The sequence below is a fragment of the Phaenicophaeus curvirostris genome, chromosome Z (genome assembly GCF_032191515.1).
Source record: "Phaenicophaeus curvirostris isolate KB17595 chromosome Z, BPBGC_Pcur_1.0, whole genome shotgun sequence".
In the NCBI taxonomy this organism is placed as follows: domain Eukaryota; kingdom Metazoa; phylum Chordata; class Aves; order Cuculiformes; family Cuculidae; genus Phaenicophaeus; species Phaenicophaeus curvirostris.
In genome coordinates, this window is record NC_091431.1 from 2,184,235 (window position 1) to 2,208,112 (window position 23,878).

The 23,878-nt window shown below is 44.8% G+C and overlaps 1 protein-coding gene across 1 annotated transcript; it reads right to left on the bottom strand.

The window, feature by feature from the left end:
• Positions 1-1,657: 1,657 nt before the first annotated feature.
• Positions 1,658-13,104, bottom strand: CDO1 (cysteine dioxygenase type 1). The gene is made up of 5 exons (XM_069880565.1): positions 12,901-13,104; positions 9,303-9,380; positions 7,205-7,362; positions 4,604-4,773; positions 1,658-2,416 (listed from the first exon to the last, which is right to left on the bottom strand). Exons 1-5 carry the CDS (start codon positions 13,080-13,082, stop codon positions 2,387-2,389), a joined length of 618 nt encoding a protein of 205 aa, XP_069736666.1. The 5' UTR covers positions 13,083-13,104; the 3' UTR covers positions 1,658-2,386.
• Between the last annotated feature and the right edge of the window lie 10,774 nt (positions 13,105-23,878).

Consider the following 23,878-nt stretch of genomic DNA (forward strand, 5'->3'; position numbering starts at 1 on the left):
TCCTTAGGAAGTAGCAAAGGTGCTGGTTGTGGCAAGTGTTCAAAGGACTCTGGACCCAATTAATGATTTCTCTTGAGGTTTCCTGTATGTTTGAAAGGCTACCCCCTTATGTTTCTGGTGTGGTGGGTGTTAAGTACCTTGTTCTGAAACACTGAAATTCATGTATTATTCTGTGCAGTGCAAGATACCATGTTTACCGTGGCTAAACAGTGTTTGGGACAGCTTGGGTAGGTAATTTTTACCTTTTTCCTCCACCTCACTTGCTAGTCATGTGTGCGGCTTGCTGGAGCGCTGCCTAAACTTCTGTATCAATGGATTGTGCTACAGCTAACTGCAGCATTGCTGCTGTGCTTCCTGGCTGCCTCTCTGACCTTTCCAGTTCCCCTAACCTGACTGAACCTGTGATTTACAACCTGTTGGGTTCGTCCTTTAATTTTACCTAGTAACCAAAAGCACGATAAATATGCTATATTTGAAGTCAGTTAAGTAAAATTGCTCATGTCCTGTGAGATGGGGGAGGAGGACAAGAGGCAGTGAGTGTAAATTAAAATATAAGACATTTTCTCTGAACATAAGGCTTTTTACTGTGAGGATGGTCAAACACAAACCATTCTCTGATGCCATGAAACACTGGAAGAGTTTGTCGAGAGAGGCTGTGGTGCCTCCATCCTTGGAGATACGAAACCCCAGCTGGACATGGTCCTGAGCTACCTGCTCAGGTAGCTCCTCCAAGAGCACGGTGGCTGGACTGCCAACCTTGGCTCATCTCGGGTGCTGTGACACTTTCACAACTTCAGCCATACCAAACAAAGCTGTGCAAGCCCAAAGTCTTGCTTGCTGAGAACTTTTCAGGAATTGGTTCACAGTGAATGAGAAAGAAACATATTAAACTCTGGGGTATGCTAAAGTCCAGGAAAAGCATAGGGGACTCTTTATGCCTTTGCTGATTGTCATTGTTCCTCATGCTTCTTCCAGTTTGAGAATGTTCCTTTGACCCCTCTTTGGCACAGCCTCCAGGTCCACCTTATGCAGATAATCCTCACTTACTACTAATACTACTAATGCTTCTCCCTGTTCTTTCACCTTTAGGTCTCCTTTATCTTTTCATTGCATTGAAGGCATTGGAACAGATTTCCCAGGGAAGCTGGGGCTGCCTCATCCCTGGAGGGGTTCATGGCCAGGTTGGATGGGGCGTTGGGCAGCCTGATCCCGTGGGAGGTGTCCCTGAACGTGGCAGGGGTGGAACTGGATGCTCTTGAAAGTCCTCATCTAAAAAGGATACCATCAGAACTTAAACTGGTCCCTGAAAACCAGTCTTGACTTGTCTTAACTAGTAGCTGCATTAAATGAATGGGATAGTCGAAGTCTGGGCAGCTTTGCTGATTCTGGTATAATTAATTAGAGTTAAGTTTTTCCGAGATGGTTCTCTCCTTGTAACCAAATCTGGGGGATAAAGCTAAGCATCAGTGAATGCAATGGCAGAATTCCCACTGACTTAATCGGGATCAGGATTCTTTGCATGTCTGAAATACCTCCAACTTTTCAAAGCCTTTGCTAATAGCATACAGCTTGGAAAAGACTTAGATGTTCAGGACAAATGTGGATTTTTGTAAAGTGTAGCAAATATTTTAGTTACCAGTAGAAAAAGGCTGAAAACTTTGAAATCTGTGCACAAATCCAGTTTTATTTCAGTTACCTTCTTCAGTAGCTATACAGAATACTTTGGAAACTGGACATTAGCAGAATTAATTATGATTAGTCTTATTAAAAACCCAAATCTCTTCCCAATCAGTTTAAAAAATCATTGTGCATGAAGCATTTCATTGCTTCTATTTAAAACAAGATCTGGCAAATGCAATTGTAAAAAATAAACAGTAAAAAATGCACAAAACTATTGAAATGGCCTAGAGCATTAAAATAATAAAAAAAAAAAAGCTGCTGTTAATTTTATCTAGTGTACTACCCATAGGCACAAGTGACTGGAAGCTTAGAAGTTTATATAATTATTAATTACATTGAGAGTATACCTACACATAGGCCTATTAAGTAGTGTCAGATGATGTTTAAAACCCCTATTTCTGATATTCTCAGTGTCGTATCAGAAGTGGAATTAAAAGGAGGTTAGAATCAGAAAACAAACTACTTAATTCTGACAGAAGCCTAAGAAAAGGCACCTAACCTCTGAAGTAGTTTATGGCACTAGTGAGCTTCGTGTCCCACTATCGGCACATTGGCTCGAGGAAGCTGTGGGTGGCCTGGAAGCTGCCCTAGGGTACTTTTATGTACAAGGTATAGAAATATAGAGGGTTGTTGGCCATGGCCATACAACTCTTCTGTCCCCATTTACACATTCAGCAGGTCTTAGGCAAACGCGTGCTGGTGCTTCTCAGTTGTTCTCCTGCGGCACTGCTGTTGCCTAAAAGGAAAGAGGAGAGGTTGCTGTTTTAAGGAAAGAGACAGTCACCGCCTGTTCCATGTTCTCAGTATGGGATTTTATTCCTCATATAGCTCAGCATCTTAAAATACTTAGTGTATTTATCTTCAGTACTCCTTGACAGATTTTAAAGAGGGCACTGTGCAGCTGGCCAAATCGCCTTGTCTGTTGGCTTTGCATGACCATGAACAAGCCCCCAGCAACAGGGGAGGCTGAGGTCCTTCTCCCTTCCGCCTGTCTTTTCTGTCCAACACTCTGCTCTGCTTCATTTTGACAGAAACTGCTTGAAAGTCAAACTCAAGAAGCAGGCTGCAAAGAGAAACCACCTCCCCCAGCAAAATTCCTGGCAGCAGGAATTGATGGGCTGTGACATCCGAGACAAAATCAGTTTTCCCCTCGGAGAACTTCTGTATCGGTGTTCTCATGGTTTATACCAGAACGGTGAACTGTGTAAACAGTTACTTCCATGGGCAAGTCTTTAGACATAACACATGCTATTTTAATTATTAGACCTATGTGACTTATTGTGTATTTACTGGAGATTTAATTAATTAAGACTTCATCGTGGCCAGAAGCCAATAAAGATTTACCTGTATGTTTTACCTGCACAAATATTTAAGACAAAGAGGAAGCACTGCATGCATGAAAGATAAGCAAGTATACTTTAAATAAGTCTCTTGGTGTTTTTGTCTTATATCTCTGTTTTTCTACATCCTTTTGAGATCTGTTAAGCAGGAGAAAGTTTGATTTTCCAGTCAGCTTTCCAGAAACCTTCACTGAGGCCAGAAGGTTTTTGTAGCGTGAAGTCATTTCAGGCAGCTGGGTGGCTCTCTCTCCACCACTTTCCCCCTTACTGGAATTCCATTTACAGGAATTCATGAAAGAGACTCAATGATTAGAATTTACTTCTCTCCTGTGAGTCAGATCCAGTTTCCCACAAAAGGTACAAACATGGTTACAGATCAAGGGTAGGAAAACAGTCCAAATCAAAACATCTAGTCTCACTTGTTATCTTACATACTTAAAACAAAAAGCAAGCAAGCAAACACTGAATTCTTGCATGAATTTTGTTCAATATTTTTCCATGTTTATTTTGCTTTAAAATCTGAATTATGAATATGAGTTTACTTTCTCAAAGACTTTTCAGACTCAAGAAGGTCAAAGTTTGTGTTTGAGCTGTTTGGTAAAGTTGTAATCACATAATGTGACAAGCCTTAGAAGAAATAATTTACATAGTACTTGTCGATAATATATATAAAAAAAATTACTGGATCTTACTAAAGGCTCGCTCAGGAAAACTCCTGGTCACTGAATTTTGGCTTCAGTGAAAGGTTAAAATGTTCTGTATCTAACACAACCAGTCTTTGAACCTCTGTGGCTGACTATCAAGAATAGTGTTTGATGGGAACGGTTGGACTCGATGATCCGGTGGGTCTCTTCCAACCTGGTTGTTCTGTGATTCTGTGATTCTGTGAATCTCCCTTTCCTCCTTTATCAGCAGTTACGTTTCCCAATGCATGCAGGAGTGCTCAAAGGAGCCCTGTTAAACTCTCACACATGTCCCAGCTTGGTGCCCCAAAGCTGATCTTAAGATTCCTTTTCTATCCAAACAAAACCTCATGCCATTGCTCAAGAATGCAGACAACAGCCCATCAGCCGATTCTCACTCACAGAGCAAATCGTTCTGTGTCAATTTTAAATAATTAAATTAACTTTATTAAAGGATTCTTTACTTCACAGTAAGTTGGCAGTTTTAAAACAACTGGCATGAAACGTGACGCCTTTTCCTGCCTTTTCAGGAAAGGTTACACATGACCGAAGTTGGCCAGATCAGCGTAGCTGCTCCCCAGTTTTCCATTCACTGGGCTGTGTTTACCATCATTTGCTGCCTGAACACACTCAGCTAGTAGCAAAATTCTCATTAATTCTCTTCTCTACTCAGAATGGATCTCCTGCTGGTCAGGGGGAGGCAAGCTACAAAGCGAGGAGCTCCACGCAAGGGGGGCGCAGATCAACAAATTGAGTGGTATTTGGAAAGAGGCTTTAGCTGCTCTGCGATCGGGATGCCAGGAGAAGCGCGGGGAAGAGGGCAGCCCCTGTGCCCATCCTTGCAGGGGCTGAGGGCTCGGAGCCCAGGGACAGGCGGGGAGCACGATCTCTTGTACTTACACAGGGAGTCCTTTCTCCAAACTGGCTGTAGAAGGTCATTTTGACTTTGTGCTTGTGTCCGGTCCTCTGATCAAAGGTGTTACAGCTGTCGAAGGGTGGGCTGTACAAATGCAGGCTGACCGCAGACTCCGTGTGGCTTATGTTCTCCACACGGTGCAGGCCGATGGAGTCTACGCCACCGAGGGCATGAAACAAGAGCTCGTGTTAGTGGGAAGATTTAATGGGATCTCAGATATTCAAAAAAAAATGCTTTCTAAACCAAAACTCATGAGCAAGCCAGTTAGGCATACCTGCACATTTATAAGCAACAAGTGACTCAGCGCAGGGAATCTGACGGCTGTTCTCTAGCACAGATTCCTAAACGCACTGGGAATTCAAAATACCTTATCACCTCCCACACTTCATGGAACTTCTGGATTATCTGCTCCAGTATAAAGGCCAAGAGAAACCCAAAGAGACTTAAGGAAGGCCATGCTGTCAGTAATTTTCTAGCCATCATTCCCAAAGGACTTCAAGATTGTTTACTCTCCTACGAGATGCTGTTGTTACAGATGCTCCAGAAGTAGGAATTTAGAAATTTGCATTTCTAAAAATTAGCAAGACATGTTACGGGGGAAAAAAGTTTTTGTATTGCTAATTCTCAGCCCGGTAACAAGCATATCAGTCATATTAAAGGTCAGCTACGTGTATGTGTGGCATGGACTTACAGACAGAGATATAATTGTGTTCTACTGCAGGCATCTGCTTGCTAATTAATCCTTCCAATTTATTAGTTTGGAGAACGGGCTTTTCATGTGTCCGCTTGTTCAACTAACGTGACAAATTAGTACTGACTGGCATACTCCCAACCTTAACTGAATAGTAAACATAATTGAACACGTAATAAAACAAGGCACTGTCTGTTGTGTGGTTACTAATGGCACTTTCTGCAGTGGCGGAGTAGAAATCAAGACGATGAACAGAGAAGAATCACATCCACGAAACAAACCATTTCTGTTCTGCACAAAACTGAAGTGTTTTGGTTACTTAAAAAGAGACCTTGAATTTAAATTTGTGACGCTGCGGTAGAAACAACCCAGGCCTTTGTACTTGAATTAGTGTATCCTATAATATCTAGACCCGTATGGTGCAACACAGGCATGATATCTTGAGAATCATGAGTACACTCTTAGCTCTGGCACATTTGGAATGTAAGCCTTAAGTGTTATTAACATAGTTCATCTAAATAGAGGACAAAGGGCAAAAAAAGTCTGAAAACTGTGCTTATTTAATGGGAGACTCAAATAAACTCAGTTTAATGGTTTCTAGCACTAAATAAAGCACAAGAGCAGTCAAGAAGCATGCAACAGAAACACGAAGGTCACTCATTATTGAAGTAGTTAGGAGAATCACCACACTTTCAGTGGTTTCCTTCTGTTTGTTTTACCCGCTTCCTTTAAACCAAAGCATCTGTATGAAACATGGCAGAGATCCAAACTGTCTCAGAGAGCTGGACTCCAAATTTGTTTAAAACAACCAAGGAAGCACATGGGGTGTGATTGCTTGGACTGGAAAAAATCACATAGGTAGCAAAACCTGACTAAGAACCCTCGTGGCTGGCATGGAAGCATCAGCAGACGTGTCAAACTCCTCTTGCATTTCCCATCCTGTGGATATTTTGGTTTCACTCGATGTGGCTCATCTTCAACAGAGGGCTGCAGAGCACTAGCCTTTTTTCCCCAGTGCTCTCACCCTGGCTTAGTCCAGAACCCAACACAAAGCTCAGCCCCACAAGCTGTGTACTCCAGTTTTTAACTCGTGGCATATAAGGCAGATGGCCCCCTTCTCTGACACGTTGCCTTTGTTCTGATGAATTCATTGCTGTTCAACACGATGTGCAACGTCTTTCGTAGCATCAGAACACGTTACACTCAGCTGTCCACAGGACAGCCTCCAGCGTAGCTCAAGATGCTGATAGATACATGTAGTGGCATGAATTTAGTTGTCGCTCAGCATCTACTCATTCAAGACTTTTTTTTTTTGATGTAGGTTGGGTAGACCTGAGCCTTTCAGTTCTGCTGATGCTGCACTCCAGCACTACATCCTTCTGTTGGAGAAGTGTCTCTGAGGATCGGGGCCTCTGCTCCTGGGTGATCAATTTATCCCATAGACAGCTTCTACATTTTCAACCTAGGATTTCCATGTCTGACCAAAAAGATTATTTCTTTTTTAAACAAAAAATCAAGCTGACTAAGCTATCTCAACTTTAGTTCCCTTATTTCCCATTAAATGCTATTTAAGGTCTATATTTAGAAGTGATTTCACATAGTCACTAGGAACACCGTGCTGAAGGCTGCTTGGTCTAGAGGAGACACCCGGTGTATTTAAGTATCGAGCAATTTCAAATCTCAAAAGTGAGTTTAAAAGGACATGGTTTTGTTGTTTGTTTTACTGAATCTAAACACAGTTTTGTGCAGAATCTAGAAAGCTATGTTCTTAAACTGCCCATAAAACCATTAGTATTATACTGTTAAAAGGTAAGAGTCTAGAGAGCAGCTGAACTCTTTGGTTAGGAATAATACTCATGAATGGGTAGTTGTAAGCATTGGCTTAATAGCTTACCATTAATGTAGGCACACTGATTTTCCCTCAAAACACGTTCCGATTTCTTAGTCATTTCACCATTGCCCTTTTTCTCAGGCCATTCAAACAGAGTCTCCTTCAGATTCCCCTGGAGGATCTTCATAAAGCAGTGTGAGTCAGTGTGATCATGGATGCTGCTATATATGTAAAAAGAATAACCAAACTCAGCGTGATGCACATATTGAATTTCAGGAGAGCAAATAGGACAGATGGCATAGTGCATTGTATCTGGACATAACCACTGCACAAAAGTCTTAGGGTAAAAAAAGATCACAGTGACTAAGTGATGCCTACTGAAAACTGCTGTTTTAGAAATGTATTGGGATAAGGGTCGTGTACAGCAGGGCTTGGGAAGAGTCAGATATCGATCAACCTATGACTTTGCCATGGAGAAACACAAAGGAAGCAAGGCAGAGGGGGAAGGACCGAAAAATCCTTCAGAACACGAGAACTCTCGTGGGCCAAGAAACAAAACGATGGCTTCCACAGTGACTCCAGGCAGAAGATGGTTTAAACTTGCAAGTATACCTGTTATTTGTAGGTCCACCATGCTCACTCCCCAAAAGTGGGAGAAACGGGCTTCTTCTGTTTAATTTCAATGGTTTCTTTACTGCTGGGGTGCACAGGCATTTGTAGATGAAAAATGCCATACCTCTCACTCTAACAAGGCTACAACCAGCTACAAAAAACTGTTAATTTCACTGGTTTGGCAAAACATGAACAAAGCAGTATGATGCGATACGATTTGCTAGATCTTTTTCCTTTCTCCAATGCATTAATTTCCACATTTGGAGACACGTGCGTTAGACACGTAGTTTAGTTTTGTGCTTGGGTTTTTTTAAACAGAAGACTAACTGTTAGAGAAGTCAATGGGATTAGGACAAAAGGAAAGTTCTCTGCTCACTGGGTGTGAGGGAGAAGGGGGAATTTGACCCTCCCAGACGTACAGTCCTAATGAGATTCAATCAAACACTTGGCACTTGCACATTACTCTCTTCAGTAAACAAATGTCAGCATTTCTTACGAACTGAGGTGCCAGGAGAACAGAGCTTGCTTCAGGCACAGAACAGTTCACAAATGCCACGTTGTCACACTCCTTCCACAAGCCACGAGAACAATCTGATCCTCCTCAAGTAGGAAGGAAAAACAACTTGTGGTCTCAGTCTAGCTCTACCAAACGCTCATCCAAATCAAACACAGTTTGACATAAATTACAGGCTTCGTAGAAACAGCGCGGAACGAGTAGAGGTGGTGGGCTTGGTTCCTATATCCCTCTGAGGATAACGTCATGGAATCCCCTGGAGAATGCAGTAAATGTTTGATTGCATGCTGCTACAACACGGAAAGAAACAGTTCTGACGTCTCCTTAGATTTTCTATTTCTAAACGAGAATAATCAGTCAAAACCTGCACGTTTTGTTATTCCGTATTTTGCTTTGGCCAACATCTTGTGGAAGCCCCTCCAAGGGACAGATCCTGCCCTCACACGTCTAGGACGACACACCCCAGTGTACAGTCTGTGTGCACAACTCCGGGGGCCTCAGCAGCAGCGTGGTCTGTTTTGAGCAACGAGATGGGACGTGTGAACCTAAAGAAAGCCAAATACTCCTGGAAAGGGCCTCCCTCCTGGCAGCCCACAGTGCTAACCCAAAATTACTCTTCTCATCTTGTCACAGAGGCAGGATTTAATTGGACTGCGTGAGAACAGAGACTATTCAAACTGCACCAAGTCCTGCCTTTGCTACCAAGACTTGAGTGGGTCTGCTCCATGGGACAGGTTGGGTAGGGTCTGTTCAACCTGCCCTGCCCACCAGACCCGTTGCATCTCTGGGACTAAAAACTTCCTCTGACAGAAGGGAAGCTCAGATTTGGTAGAAAAACAGAATTTTTAAAAGAATCTTGCAAAACGTATAGCATATATTCAGGACCACTATGCCAACAGGAGCTCTACACTGCTTAGCTCCCAGATGTTTTTCGATAGCTCACCTAGGGCAGATTATTTGTGTCTTTTCATAGGACAAAGAAAGATACAGCATCTTTATAAATGTTTGTTGAAACCACGGTCTTTTAATACAAACCTGCCATGCCCTTCACCCCAGCACAAGATCATTAAGTTGAACTTTCCATTTCCACTGTCCACAAGATTTCTCGTATACCTGAAATACAAAGTATTTGCTTTTTACTGTATGGATGTGCCTATAAGAGCCAAAATTATACAAACATGTTTATGAAGGAAGGTTGTACCATAAAATTATTTTTCCTTCTTTTTCTTGAAAGGCAAGTGTCACTTGGAGAAAAAATAAAACTGTATTTAGTATTCATTTTGGTAAGAATTCTTTTGCTGGGAATAAAAAAATATGGACTTTTTAATATTTTATAATCGTATTGCTTTTGAATTACATAGATACTAGGAGTTAGGGAACTGCAAGCCTGAGACTAATGGGGTAGACAGGATCAAATCAAAATAGTTATTGAATGAAGTCACTTCAGCAGCTGGCTTATAATTAGAAACAGAAGACTGCAATGAAACAAGACAAAAACAGAGTTACATTTTTTGCAGCTCCTTTTCAGTTATTCTTGGCTTTCCTTCTGTTACACAGTACTCATTTGTACAAAGCCAAAAACCCAAAGAAATAAGAAGTCAGGCTTTCCCTACACGGTCCTACTCTGTTCCTGAACGTTCTATGATCCGGTGGGTCTCTTCCAACCTGGTGATTCCATGATTCTCTGTCTTGCACCGTAGCGTTCACGTGTGGATGGAGTACCTGTGGGATAATTTCTGCCAGCATCTGCTTCTAAACAAAGTTTATCAGAGCAAGATTTCTTAAAATGATTTTCCATGTGCTAACATATAGGTGGGCACAGAATAAACTTGTTCCTCGAGGCTTCTTATTGATATATTTGTTCTAGAGTGTGATTTGCTCTCAGGGCTTGAAAACACCTTTAATAGCAACAGCTTGTATTTGCTCCCCTGTGCTCTAACTGCAAACCTCACTAAAGCTGCCACTCATCTCATCCTATTGAAATGCAGAGAGAAGGGAAAGGGACTGGGGTTTTGCTCTATACTTTACTTTCCATAGTGGAGTAATTCTCATCCGGGACTGATGCTTCCAGCTGTTACCGTGCCAGTAACACAACTTTAGCGTTAGTCATGACTGCTCACACCCTGCCAAGTAAAGCAAATACTTAGGTCGATGACAGGATGCCTCTCACCTAAGGGATGTAAGCAGGGACACACAGAGTGCACCGATGTCAGCTGAAAGTTTTTAATTCATTTCCCCATAAGACCACTCTATTTAATCAAGATAGGATGCTCATAACTAATTACTTCCAAAGCATAATGTGTGTATCTCTGTGCTGCTCCTCAGTGCATCCACCCTCTGTGTGTATATTACGTAGATGTATTTTTCCTACGATGTCACAACATACGTGGCCAATGCTGGCATTTGACTGAACTTATCAAGTGCTGTTATTTCTGCACAGCAGATCTGGCTCACCAAAAGAGGAAAAAAAACCCAAAAAAACCAACAAACCAAAAAGGCTGCCATGCATACTTCTAACCTTAGCATGCTTTGTTATTCCGATTCTTAGTTTCCCATGTTCTGTTACAGATGCTGTGATTTGTTCTGAATGAAGGATGGTCAAGGCAAGGTGAAAGAAGGCTGAAAAAAAAGCCAAGCTGGAGTGATGCTTTCACAACAGCAAGATGAAAAGTAAAAGTTTTGGAGTTTGGGGTTTGTTGGGTTTTTTTTTTGTTTGGGTCAACCCAACATTATCTCTACTTTTTAAAAAAAGTTGTACATGTGTGTGCAAGAAATGTGATGACTTCAAGCAGACTTTTTAAAGTCTGAAAGAACGTAAGACGAAGTGCTCAAATAAGAAGCATTTATATCGAAATTTAAGGTAGGGAAGCCACCAGTGGCAGGAAAATATGAGTTGTTAGCAAAGCAGAAGTGGCTCAAAACCCTAACAGGCATTTTCCTTCCTCCTGCCAAGAAGCAAGAAGTCTTGACCTGTAGGGAGTTGGAAGGGACCGAAGCACTGGGGGGTCAGGTGGCTCACAACCCTTTGGGAAAGCCTTAACCTCACACTACCCCATAGGTGAACGGGACTGATGAGTGGGGTCAGATGGCTCCTGACCCTCTGGGAAAGCTTTGACCTGCACCGTTTGGACGGGACTGAAACGTTGCGGGCAGCCCAACCTGTCGGGAAAGCCTCAACCCGTATGGAGTTGGACGGCATTGAAGCGTTGGGGGTCAGACAGTTCCCAACCCAGCAGGAAAGCCTCAACCCCCACGGCTGAGAGAGCTGGGGGTGTTTAGCCTGGAGAAGAGGAGGCTGAGGGGAGACCTCATTGCTCTCTACAACTCCCTGAAAGGAGGTTGTGGAGAGGAGGGAGCTGGGCTCTTCTCCCAAGGGACAGGGGACAGGACAAGAGGGAATGGCCTCAAACTTCACCAGGGGAGGTTTAGGCTGGACATTAGGAAAAAAAATTCACAGAAAGGGTCATTGGGCACTGGAACAGGCTGCCCAGGGAGGGGGTTGAGTCCCCTTCCCTGGAGGGGTTTAAGGGACGGGTGGACGAGGTGCTGAGGGACATGGGTTAGTGATTGATGGGAACGGTTGGACTCGATGATCCCGTGGGTCTCTTCCAACCCGGTGATTCTGTGATTCTATGAGTTGGACAGGACTGAAGCATGAGGGGCAGACAATTCCCCACCCACCGGGAATGACACGCACGGGCTCCTCTAAAGACACCGGATCCGGTGGTCCCCCAGCTGCCATCCTGCATGTTGGTGTCACCAGGGGGACACGGGGCGTGCGGTGCCTGGTACCAGCCCATAGGATGAAGGATGGAGAATCACCGTTAGCGGATGCCGGGCATCCACCTGCCTGGGATGGTGGCACCACGGTCAGTGTAACCCCCCTTCTCCTCCACACCCCCACATCCCAGAGGAGGCTTTGCCCTTCACCCCCTTGTTTTGTTATGCAGGGAGAGGGGTGAGGAGCTCCCCCCTGCATCCCAGTGGTCCCCAGTCCCCGTGCACCGTGATGGTGGGGACTCCCCGTGATGTCAGAAGTAGTTACACAAAAAAAAAGTGGAATATTTTTGGTCTAAGCTAAAGTTCAGTTTCATCTAAGTAATTGCATTCCTTGAAAATTAAACAGAATGTCCCTGTAACAGAATGCTGAGGTTTTATTTTCAAGTTGCATTTTTCCAGGGTTTTGGGTTTGTTTTTTTGTTTCAAATCGTGTTTTTTTCCAGACACTGTTCATTCTTGGGAGATAATCTTGTGTTCCCTGTGATCTGCACCAAGCAGATGTCCTTTTCTGTAATCCCCTCTCTTTGCAGGCTGCCCCTGTCTCAAACACAAGGTCAGGGGGGGCTGGATCCAGCTCCAAATCAGCAAGAGATTTCACCGCTGGGAAGTCAACATACATCAACGCGCATTCGAACACAATTAATATTAAGGAGTTATTGAGCAGCGATGAAATTAGAGCTTGGAAAGGCACAGAACAGGGGTGAGATTTCTGGGAAAAGGCCAGTGGGAGAGGTCCCAGCTCCTGCCTGGCTGCACTGATGGGTGGGGATCCCTGCCTGGAGGTGATGAAGGATGCTCGCTCCCTAAAACTCCCCCGTGACCCCGAGGGAGGTGCCCCCCGCGCGGCTCCCACCTGTACTGGTCGAACTGGGCGTACTGGAGCCACTCCTCGGGGTTGCTCTCGTACGACTCCATCAGCTCCTGCACCTCCTCCACGCTGACCTTCTCCTCGGAGAAGAGGCGGTGGAGGATGCGGATCAGCTCCCCGAGGCTGCCGGCCTTCCAGGTCTCCGTCTGCACCGGCTGCTCCATCATCGCCTCCTCCTCCTCCTCCTCCTCCTCCCTCTCCTCCTGCTTTTTATGCTCCGGAGGGAGAGCGGAGCCAGCGCCCCGCCTGCCGGGGAGGGGGGGACGGGGCGGGGAGGGGGGAAAGGGAGAAAAAGGGGGGATACGGGGAAAAAGGGGGATAAGGGGAAAAAGGGGGGATGCTGGGGCAAAGGGAGAAAAAGGGAGGATGCTGGGGGGAAGAGGGAAAAGGGGGGATGCTAGAGGGAAAAGGGAAAAACGGGGGATGCTGGGGGGGAAGGGGAAGAGGGGAATAAGGGAGAAAAAGGGAGGATGCTGGGGGGAAGGGGGAAGAAGAGGAGATAAGGGGAAAAAGGGGGAATAAGGGGGAAAAGGGGAGATAAGGGGAAAAATGGGGGATAAGGGGAAAAAGGGGGGATGTTGGGGCAAAGGGAGAAAAAAGGAGGATGCTGGGGGGAAGGGGAAGAGGGGGGATACGGGGAAAAAAGGGAGGATAAGGGGAAAAAGGGGGATAAGGGGAAAAAGGGGGGGATGCTGGGGCAAAGGGAGAAAAAGGGGGGATGCTGGGGAAAGAGGGAAAAGGGGAATAAGGGAGAAAAAGGGAGGATGCTGGGGGGAAGGGGGAAAAGGAGGGATACGTGCAAAAAGGAGGGGTAAGGGGGGAAAAGGGGGATAAGGGGGAAAAAAGGGGTATAAGGGGAAAAGGGAGGATAAGGAAAAAAGGGGGGATGCTGGGGCAAAGGGAGAAAAAGGGGGGATGCCGGAGGAAGAGGGAAAAAGTGGAATAAGGGGAAAAAGGGGAGATGCTGAAGGGAAGGGGAAAAAGGGGGAATGCTGGGGGAAAGGGGGAAGAAGGGGAGATAAGGGGAAAAAGGGGGGATAAGGGGAAAATGGGGGATAAGGGGAAAATGGGGGATAAGGGGAAAAACGGGGGATGCTGGGGGAAGAGGAAAAAAGGGGGGATGCTGGGGGGAAGGGGGAAAGGGGAATAAGGGAGAAAAAGGGGGGATGCTGGGGGAAAGGGGGAAGAAGGGGAGATAAGGGGAAAAAAGGGGGATAAGCAGGAAAAGAGGGGATAAGGGGAAAAGGGGGCATGCTGGGGGAAAGGGGGAATAAGGGGGAATAAGGGACAAAAAAGGAGGATGCTGGAGGAAAGGGGGAAGAAGGGGAGATAAGGGGGAAAAGGGGGATAAGGGAAAAAAAGGGGGGATGCTGGGGCAAAGGGAGAAAAAGGAGGGATGCTGGGGGAAGGGGAGAAGAAGGGGAGATAAGGGGAAAAAGGGGGGATAAGGGGAAAATGGGAGATAAGGGGAAAAACGGGGGATGCTGGGGGGAAGAGGGAAAAAGGGGGGATGCTAGAGGGAAGAGGGAAAAATGGGGGATGCTGAGGGGAAGGGGGAAAGGGGAATAAGGGAGAAAAATGGGGGATGCTGGGGGGAAGGGGGAAGAAGGGGAGATAAGGGGGAAAAGGGGAGATAAGGGGGAAAAGGGGGGATGCTGGGGGGAGGAGGAAAAAAGGGGGGATGCCAGAGGAAGAGGGAAAAAGGGAGGATACTGGGGGGAAGAGAGAGAAAGGGGGGATGCTGGGGGAAGAGGGAAAAGGGGGGAAAAGGGGGGGATGCTGTAGGAAAGGGGGTATGTTGGGGAAAGGGGGGAAAAGGGAGAAAAAAGGGGGATGCTGGGTGAAAGGGAGAAAGAGGGGGATGCTGGGGGAAAGGGGAGAGGGAAAGGGGTGATGCTGGGAGAAAGGGGACATGAGGAAACTGGGGATGCTGGGGGAAAATGGGGACATGAGGGAAAGTGGGGATGCTGGGCTACAGAGGAGGGGAAAGGGGGGAATGGAGCAAGTGGGGCTGCTGGGAGGAAAAGGGGACATGGGGGAAAGTGGGGATGTGGGCGGCAGAAGGAGAAATAAGGGCATGGGGAGAGTGGAGGTGCTGCAGGGGGGAAAGGGGGAGATGGGGACACGGGGGAAAGTGGGGATGCTGGGGAAAAGGGGCAAAATGGGGACTTGAGGGTGCTGGAGGAAAATGAGGGCATAGGGAAAGTGGGGTTGGTGGGAGGTTGGGGGGAAATGGGGGTGCTGGGGGGCAGAGGTCAGAACAGGGAGGACGGGGCAGAAGGTGGAGGAAGGTGGGACATGGGGCAGGGGTGTGGGAGGACACGGAGGGGAAAGGGGGGGACGTTGGGTGGAAGGGGAGCATGGAGAGTACATGGGGGGACATCAAGGGGACACAGAGACAGGAGAAGGACATTTGGGGGGCACTGGATGCTCAGGGCAAGGGGCTTGTAGGGCAGGGGGCACAGGGGGACAAGGGGGTGGAGGATGGGGGTACATGGGGACAGAGTTTGTGTGGCTGGGGAGGTAGAGGGGGATGTGGGGAAACAGGGACGGGGGGAGGTGGGAGGATGAGGGGAGAAGAGTGTTTGGCTCTCCCCCCGTGGGAGGGAAGGCGAAGCCAAGAAGTGTCTGTCTCTGCACCTCTCCCTGTGTGTGCATCTCCATTCTTTAGGAGACTGATTCTTTTTGGCTGCCTTAAATCACTTGGTTTGGCTGCCTTAAACCCTGCAGCACAGGCAGTGTCCTTCAACACCTTATCTCACTCTCCTGCCCGGAGAGGTCATGCTGCGGTTTTGCCAGCATGGAAAGCAGAGGTGGGATGATACCTTGGACCCCAGAGCCCTCCTCAGCCCCCCAGACTCAGTTCCAGATCTTTCCTGGAAAAGCAATGCGCAGGCCCACCAAAAACTACAAACAATGATCTGGAAGACGGGCATTTGTGCACCTTTGCAAAATAGCATCTTTGCTATTTTTCCTTTATTTCCTCTTTATCTCCCTCCTTCCCTTACTTCTTCCTCCTCCTCCTCCTCGTTGTTCTTATCGGGGTTCAGTAAACAGACACTTTTCGTATTCCCAAGTTTTTGACCTGTGAGAATAAATATCTTTTACATCAACCACTGGTGTTATTTTATACCTCAGTCAGCAGCGGGGGAGAGGTGTCCCTGAATTTACGGGGGGCACCCAGGGCTACAACAATCCCCTTTGATGAGGTCTGTGGCTTACAAAGCGTGGCCCACCACTGCCTCCAGGGATGGGAGATACTTCCAGGGAGAAAACGTGCAGAAAGAAACTGTTAATTTGGGGCAGACCTTAAAATAAATAAATAAATAAATAAATAAATAAATAAATAAATAAATAAATAACCTATATGCTCTATTTAAAAGTGAAGCAAAACACACTGGTATTTAATCCACACAGAAGAAAATTCCATTAATGCAGCCCACCTGTTGACAGTGCTGTCCCTTTAAACCCAAGGGCTCTGCAGTCACATTCAAGGCTGCTGTGACCATTGCACTCCTGTGATGCCCAGAAATGTAGTGAATGGGACAAAGGAGGCCAAGTTAAGCTGACAGACCATTCCTCACTCTGTCAAACCTATTTGCTGGCTGCAGAGCAAGCAGATGCCCTGCCAACTGCCTTCATTTCCAGTTCAGCTGTGGGCAGGACACTTATTAGTCGTGAATTCTGGCAACGGAATTCACTATACGTCATTGAATTGTGTTTTAAAAAATTCATTGGCTAATAGGTTTGTTGAGATTGGAAAACACCTCCGAGCTCGTCCAGTCTAACCATCAACACAACACCATCGTGCCTAGTAAACCATGTCCTAAAATGCCGTGTCTCTGCATTTTCTGAACACCTACAGGGACCGTGACACCATCACTTCCCCTGGCAGCCTCTCCCTGTGCTTCACCTCTCTTCCAGTAAAGAATTCTTTCCTACTATCCAATCTAAACCTCCCTTGGAAGAACTCGCAGCCACTTCTTCCTATCCTATCGCTTGTTGTTTGGTAGAACTAACATTTTTCTTTCTAAAAATAAAAAATGACTTCAGCTGTTTTACATCTTCCTGATGATTGTGGGGCTGGAAGTAAGCAGGCTGGTGGTGTGGTCTGCTGTAGTTCTGAAGATAAAAAGTGTTCAAAGTACTGGCAGCTTGCTCTTTCTCTTAGAGTCAGTTACACTGAGGGGTTTTTAGCGTTATCTGCTTCTTCTTCCCTCCTCCTGACCTGCGCATCCAGTAGGTGTGAGAAAAAGACGCACCATTAATACAGTAGCTACGACTTGAGAGGCTGGATGAATTTCTGGCTCCACTGCTGTCAGGAATATATTCTGTAGATTTAAACATGGCTGGGAACTAGCGCATTGGATCAGCCTACAAAGGAATGCACAGCGTCAGGCTTCAGTTCAGAACCTGTCCTGGCACATGGGAAGGAGACCCAACCTTACCTCTACTTCTTTAAAAAGTTGTATGTGTGTGTGTGAGAGAGAGAGAGAACTGTGATGATTTCAAGCAGGCTTTTTAAGGTCTGAAAGAACCTAAGACCATCATGAATCTCTGCAAGGCAAGGAGGATACCCTGGCACTGGTATCAATAGCTGTGGTGGGGTTGTTGTCCAAAATGTGGATCCATTACCTGGTGTGCAACAACTACAACACTGAGAGAGACATTGCTTGATTCAGGTTTTTACAAATTCTGGATGCTTGGAGGTTTTCCTCACATCAAAGCACACACCAAGGGGTTTGTCGCCTTGATTTATACACGAAGTCGCACAAATCCATATATTATTCATCAAGCATGTAATCACATATTTACATGCAATTATAATAAGTGCCAAGACATTCCTTGCAACTTCTGCACGTGCTCCCAGGGAGCCTTTAGGAGTGCTGGGTGGCTGACAACACAGAAATTACCTGCCAAGTTCACCCGCAGGTCAGCTCCTCCCAATCTCCTCCCAGTTACTGGCAGTATCGCTAAACCATTGGTTTGGAACCTCTTAATTTAATTAAGTTCCAAGTCCCCTATTCAAAAGTCATGCTAATAAATTGCACTATTATTTAAACATACAGCTGAGCACACTTTAGTGCATACCACAAAAATCCCAAAAGATAATCATTAACTGGGACCAATCTTGTGTAAGTCTCTTGGCTGATGATCCTAAGATATTAAAAATACCATGGGCTTTTACCAACGCAGTTAAAGAAGCAAATATCCGGCTTTCCTGGGAGAAACACAGGTAGCAAACAAGCATTTCAGCTCCTTTGGCAAGTTGTTCAAACTCACAGTTAAGAACAAGTGCCTTATTGCTTAATGAAATTTCCCTCAAGTCCATTCTAGCTACTGGTTGGTGTCAAAAGATTAAATAGGCAAGTAACATTTATATCAGTGTTTTCTTAATTATTACCACATGGGCACCATTAAAACTGCTGTAGGGTGCACAGAGTTAAAAATTGTCACCCTGTGCCGTTTATTTCAAAGGCAGAATTCACATTATTTTTGAGGTTATCAGGATTTGATCACTTGATTGCATGAAAAACACTAGGAACAATACCTACACCTCTCCAGCTCGTGTTTTTGCTAAAGCCCCGCTGACAGACATTGCACAAGGATTTGAGCACATACACCAGTGAAATTATTCTAGCCTCAGCCACTGAGGATATCTGTCACTGAAAATTTAAAAATAAAAAGGAAGCATTGCAATTCTTACAGCATGGAACAGTCTTCACATTCTCAGTTGTGTTTCTTATAAAGCAATGTTGAGCATTTTCTCAATTTCTTTTTGTTTCTGCAAGTCGTATTTTTATACCCCTGTAGAAATTAAGTATTGCTCATAGTTCTCAGCTGTTCTATTATTGCAGACTAATAGCGTGTGGGAGGCTTTACTCCAACAAGTGTTAAGGGATGTTGTAAATTTCAATTTTGTAGCAAAAAGCTTAGGTCCCTTTGAAGACCAACTGCTTAAAGCTTGTTTGAAAAATAAACCCAAAGTCAAGGCAACGGCGCGGAGATTTACATCTAGGTGTCTTACAATCCTGGATGCAACACTGCAGCTGGTGTTCGGTTCCTCAGCATCCGGACCGCATGCCAGTAACGGTGTCATAGACAGTCACCCACCAATGAAGGTTAAAAAAATTACATAATCATTTTTTGTCAGCACTCTACTGTACCAACATGCCTCACAAATTAAGTCTCTCACGTTGACTTCGGGCAGCACAAGTTCGGTCAGTCCTTGGCTTTTCCTGATTAGCAGGTACTTAGTACGATATTCCGATTAACTGTAATTCCAGAAGATTTATATTTGCTAGTTCCTGTAATTAGGGTCTCATATCTGGTTTTTTTCTGATAAATGAGCTATTGAGCTTTGCTTAATGATACACACCTTGGTGTTTCTTGGAGGAAACACGTAACCACAGTTGGTTCTCCTGAATCCTCACCGTGCTGTGACGCCTGTAGGATGACACAGGGGTACTTCACACTCATGTGTTCCAATACCACAGTCCCTACAGTGGATATATGTTCTTGGGGCTACAAAGAGAGCAAGCACATAGCTTTGGGGACAAAGCATAAAGGTCTAAGGTCTTTTCACGTATTTCACATTATGCAGCCCTGGCGAAAAACACAGAATGTCAGAGGATTTATACACAAAGTGAATTGTTCTTGCATATTTCGTGATATAATTTCATTGAAAGGCAAGAGAGAAAACTAATAAACCATTCCTGCTATACCCTGATAGTTAAAACCTTGTCTTGGAAAACAGGAGTCTGGGCTTTAACTACAGATGCATGGCTTCACAGAAAAAACCACTCAACTGTTATTCAAAAGACAGCTGTAAGCACTTCAAGCAATCATTGGACCTGAGGTCTAACTCCAAGAAAATCGTAACAGCTGAAGTTCCTGAGCACATATTGGCACCACATCTCCTCTTGGGGTGCAGCTCACGGGGTTTTCCACCTGACTTATTGAGGAAAATCTTTGATTAAGATTGATAGAGCTAATGAACTCTAGTGTTAGACAATTTGCACCACGTATTCAGCCTGAGTACACAGATAGGGACTGAAGGTTTCGTGATGTTGCTTGTCATTCCAAATAAAAATTATGGGAAAGTTGTAAGCGGGATGGATCCGAGGTGTCTGAATCTTTAGACTGCTGTGGCAAACAACTACACTGTGTCTCCCTGGTCTGTTACCCCAGAGAAATAATAGCACTCCAACCACACTGAAGTGCTTCTATCTCCTCCTCCAGACAATATGACTTTCACCCCCTTACCAAATGGTATTGAGCCTCTGTTCACCTAAGCCTCTTACGTTTGCAGACAGGGACTTTCTAAGAGAAAACCTGGATCGGCAGCTATAGAGCAAGTTTTGGGGCTGCATGACTCAATGGCAATAACGCTTAAGAGAAGAAAATATTTTGATGCAGACAAAAGGTTAATAATCTGCACCAAGAAACTCACCATACTGAAATACAACATTGGGTTGTGTAGTCCCAAAGCACTACAGAAGGGTTACTGCTTTTTCCTTTTAAGTTTGTATGATTTAAGGACGGCATTCTGCATCTGAAAGCCTGATGTGCCTCAGTCTACGGTGCCTAGAGTTCTGTCCCTTTTCACATGAAGGTCCTTGAACTCTTGGAAGGATATCAACAGCACAGAAGAGACCTTTTGGGTTATAATCAGGAAGAAACACAAGCAAACGTTTGTTGCCAATGTCATTCAGATTGCTATTTGCAAGCAATGCACCATCTGAAGCGGCAGCTCCCAAACTCCATTCTGGAAGACAAAGCTAAATGATGATGGAATTCGACATCCAAGTGGGATGGCTCCTTCTGGGGCCGTGGAACTGCACTGCAGATACTCCTCAGTCGTATTGCCTGGGAAGTGACATTGATTCCTCAGTACACAACAGATTTTGTATGCGAAACTCCTGCTTGCACAGTGATTCACAGGAAAAAAAAGGCCTGAGAACAAATGGTATAAAACATAGAATAGTTTGGATCTGAAGGGATCTCAAAGCCCACCCAGTTGCAGCCTCCCCTGCCATGGGCAGGGACACATCCCACTACACCAGGCTGCTCCAAGCCCCATCCAACCTGGCCTTGGACACCTCCAGGGAGGGGACATCTCCTGGGAAACCTGTGCCAGCGCCTCACCACACTCATCACAAAGAATTTCTTCCTAATGTCTAATCTAAATCTTCTCCCTTCCAACTTAAAGGATTATCACTATCAGATATCACTCCATGCCTTTGTGAACCACCCCTTCCCAGTTTTCCTGTAGCCCCTTCAGGTGCTGGAAAGCTGCTCTAAGGTCTCCCCAGAGCCTTCTCTGCAGTGAAACATCATCAGACTGTAGAACACAGTAACCAAGAGTGAATTGAGGGCACCACTTAATAAGTCATAGAATCATAGAATCATAGGATAACCAGGTTGGAAGAGACCCACTGGATCATCGAGTCCAACCATTCCTATCAAACACTAAACCATGTCCCTCAGCACCTCGTCCACCTGTGCCTTAAACCCCTCCAGGGAAGGTGACTCAACCCCCTCCCTGGGCAGCCTCTGACAGTGCCCAATCACCCTTTCTGGGAAGAATTTTTTCCTAATGTCCAGCCTGAACCTCCCCTGGTGGAGCCTGAGGCCATTCCCTCTCGTCCTGTCCCCTGTCCCTTGGGAGAAGAGCCCAGCTCCCTCCTCTCCACAACCTCCTTTCAGGGAGCTGTAGAGAGCAATGAGGTCTCCCCTCAGCCTCCTCTTCTCCAGGCTAAACAACCTGGACTTATACTATACATTGAAAACACAAACAACTACTAAACAGCGTTTGTGCTGTTGCGGAAGAAAATAAACTGGGAAGCTGTGAGGCACTGAACTACACAGCACAGAAAGGACTCTCGGTCTGATTCACTTTTGGTGGGTGGTCAGTGCATTATGCACGTGCACTGAATGAAATACAAAATATTGACATTCCTCTTTTTGAGAAAAGCCACTCTAAAATAAGCTTACATTTCTTGCAATTCATGCTATTTACATAAGAAAACTGAAGTGCTGGGTAGTGTTCTCTGCACTGACAGTCTGTATTGTGTAGTTTTGAGTTTGGAGTCCTTCTCTCTTCTTTGAGGTTTCCTGTTTCAGAGCTGAAGAGCTCTTCATGTGTTCTAGTTCCCAAGAGCAGCTGGGGTTATTAGTTCTGCTACCAGACTGGGTTTGAGGGCGAGACACTTTTGCCTGCTTTAACATCATGTATTGATTTTTGCTTTTTAACACTAAATTCACTCAGTCGAATTTATATATGCTTTAAAAAATACATATATAAAAATAAATAATTTTCACGTGAGAAGATACAAAGCAAGGGCATCCCAAAATCCTGTACTTTTTCCTAAATCTTACTAATTAATGTCCCTCATGTAACAAAAAAGGTACAAATGAATTCAGACGTACAAGTCATACTTCCTCATCATCTATAATATCCTTCCTTAACAAAAAATGCTAAGGCACCTAGCTATTGGTAAGCATTTAGAGCAAGCAGGTATGTTATGATTGCATGGAGGGAAAGCTGGAGAACCATTTAAAAGAAGTTCTGAGGTTGCTCCTGAAGTTCAAAGACAGACAGTGCTTAACTCTCCACGTGCATACGAGTGATCAACTCTCACCTGAAATTGGGGCTGCGTACCAACAAATATCCCCTCAGCACAGAGGACAACCTGGAACAAAGAGCTTGCAACCACGTTATTTACCCTTTAAACTCTGGAACAGGCTGGTCACATCTGAGGTGCCCACCAGACATGGTAGCTTGCTAAGTCCTGAACTACGCCCAGGCCAAAATCTGTGCCAGCAACTGTTCCACCAGCTTCACACGACTGAGCTCAAGTGCCCCAGGGAATTTTCAGGTACTACTGAGCCTGTTGGCACAGATGTAGCTTTCAACGTATTTATTTTGGTCTCTCTTTAGTCAATAGTGTGATTCATTCAACCTTTCTTAATCACCTGTTTTATGATGAAACAACCTCTAAATGGGTTTTTGTCTCCCAAGGCATTTTAGCATCAAGTCGAGAGTTTTCTGACTAAAATATGGTGAGGTGCACCTGATGTGTCATGGTATTCTGGCTACTGAAGCAAGTGCAAAGCAGGGAAAAGAAAAACATGTAGAAGTTTATGATGTTTAGCACTGGAAGCATATTAAATATGATGCTAGCAAAGCTAAAATGTGGTCTCCGCAAATAAGAACAAACATATTTAATATGCCTGTCAAGATGTTTTTGTTCTTTTGATGATCTCATACAAAATGAGGCTGAAAACACTTTTTGTTTGTCAAGATACATAGTATTTTATACAGGGTTGCAATAGATTCATAATCATCATGAAAAACAAAGAGTTTAAGTAATTTTTTTCCCCTTTCTTGTCTCATCTCCAAGAGCCTGTGCAACTAAACGCAGAATTTGATCCGCAAAATGAGCATGAACAGCAGCAATGGATAAACTGAAGCTGTTTTAGGACTGAGTTTTTAGAATGGATGTGTCATTCCACCCCACCGCCTTAATTTTACTGTACATCAGCACATTCAGGATTATGTTGCGGGGATAATACAAATGCATCTTCTGTTAATATCATAACACTAATTTTTCAAGACTTTAAAGTAAAGATGACTTTTGCTCAATGTGCACATAGGCAACATGACCATGGATTTTACCATTTCACTCTCAAGGTAACTTTAGTTTCACTTATCTCCTTCAAGTTTTTCATGGGCTTTTAAGACTAGTTCAAGCTACAAATTAGAAATTTATCATTAATGCTGGTCTCTAAACCATTATCTGAATAACAATTCAGATAAAAATTTATCTGAATAATTCAGATAAATAATGCCTCCCAGTTTAAAGGGTTTGAACATGGTGATCATTATTTGGAAATGGGATAACTGAATTCTGCATAGCATTACGTTTTAGTATCAGGATGTGGTGAAGTACTAAGCCTT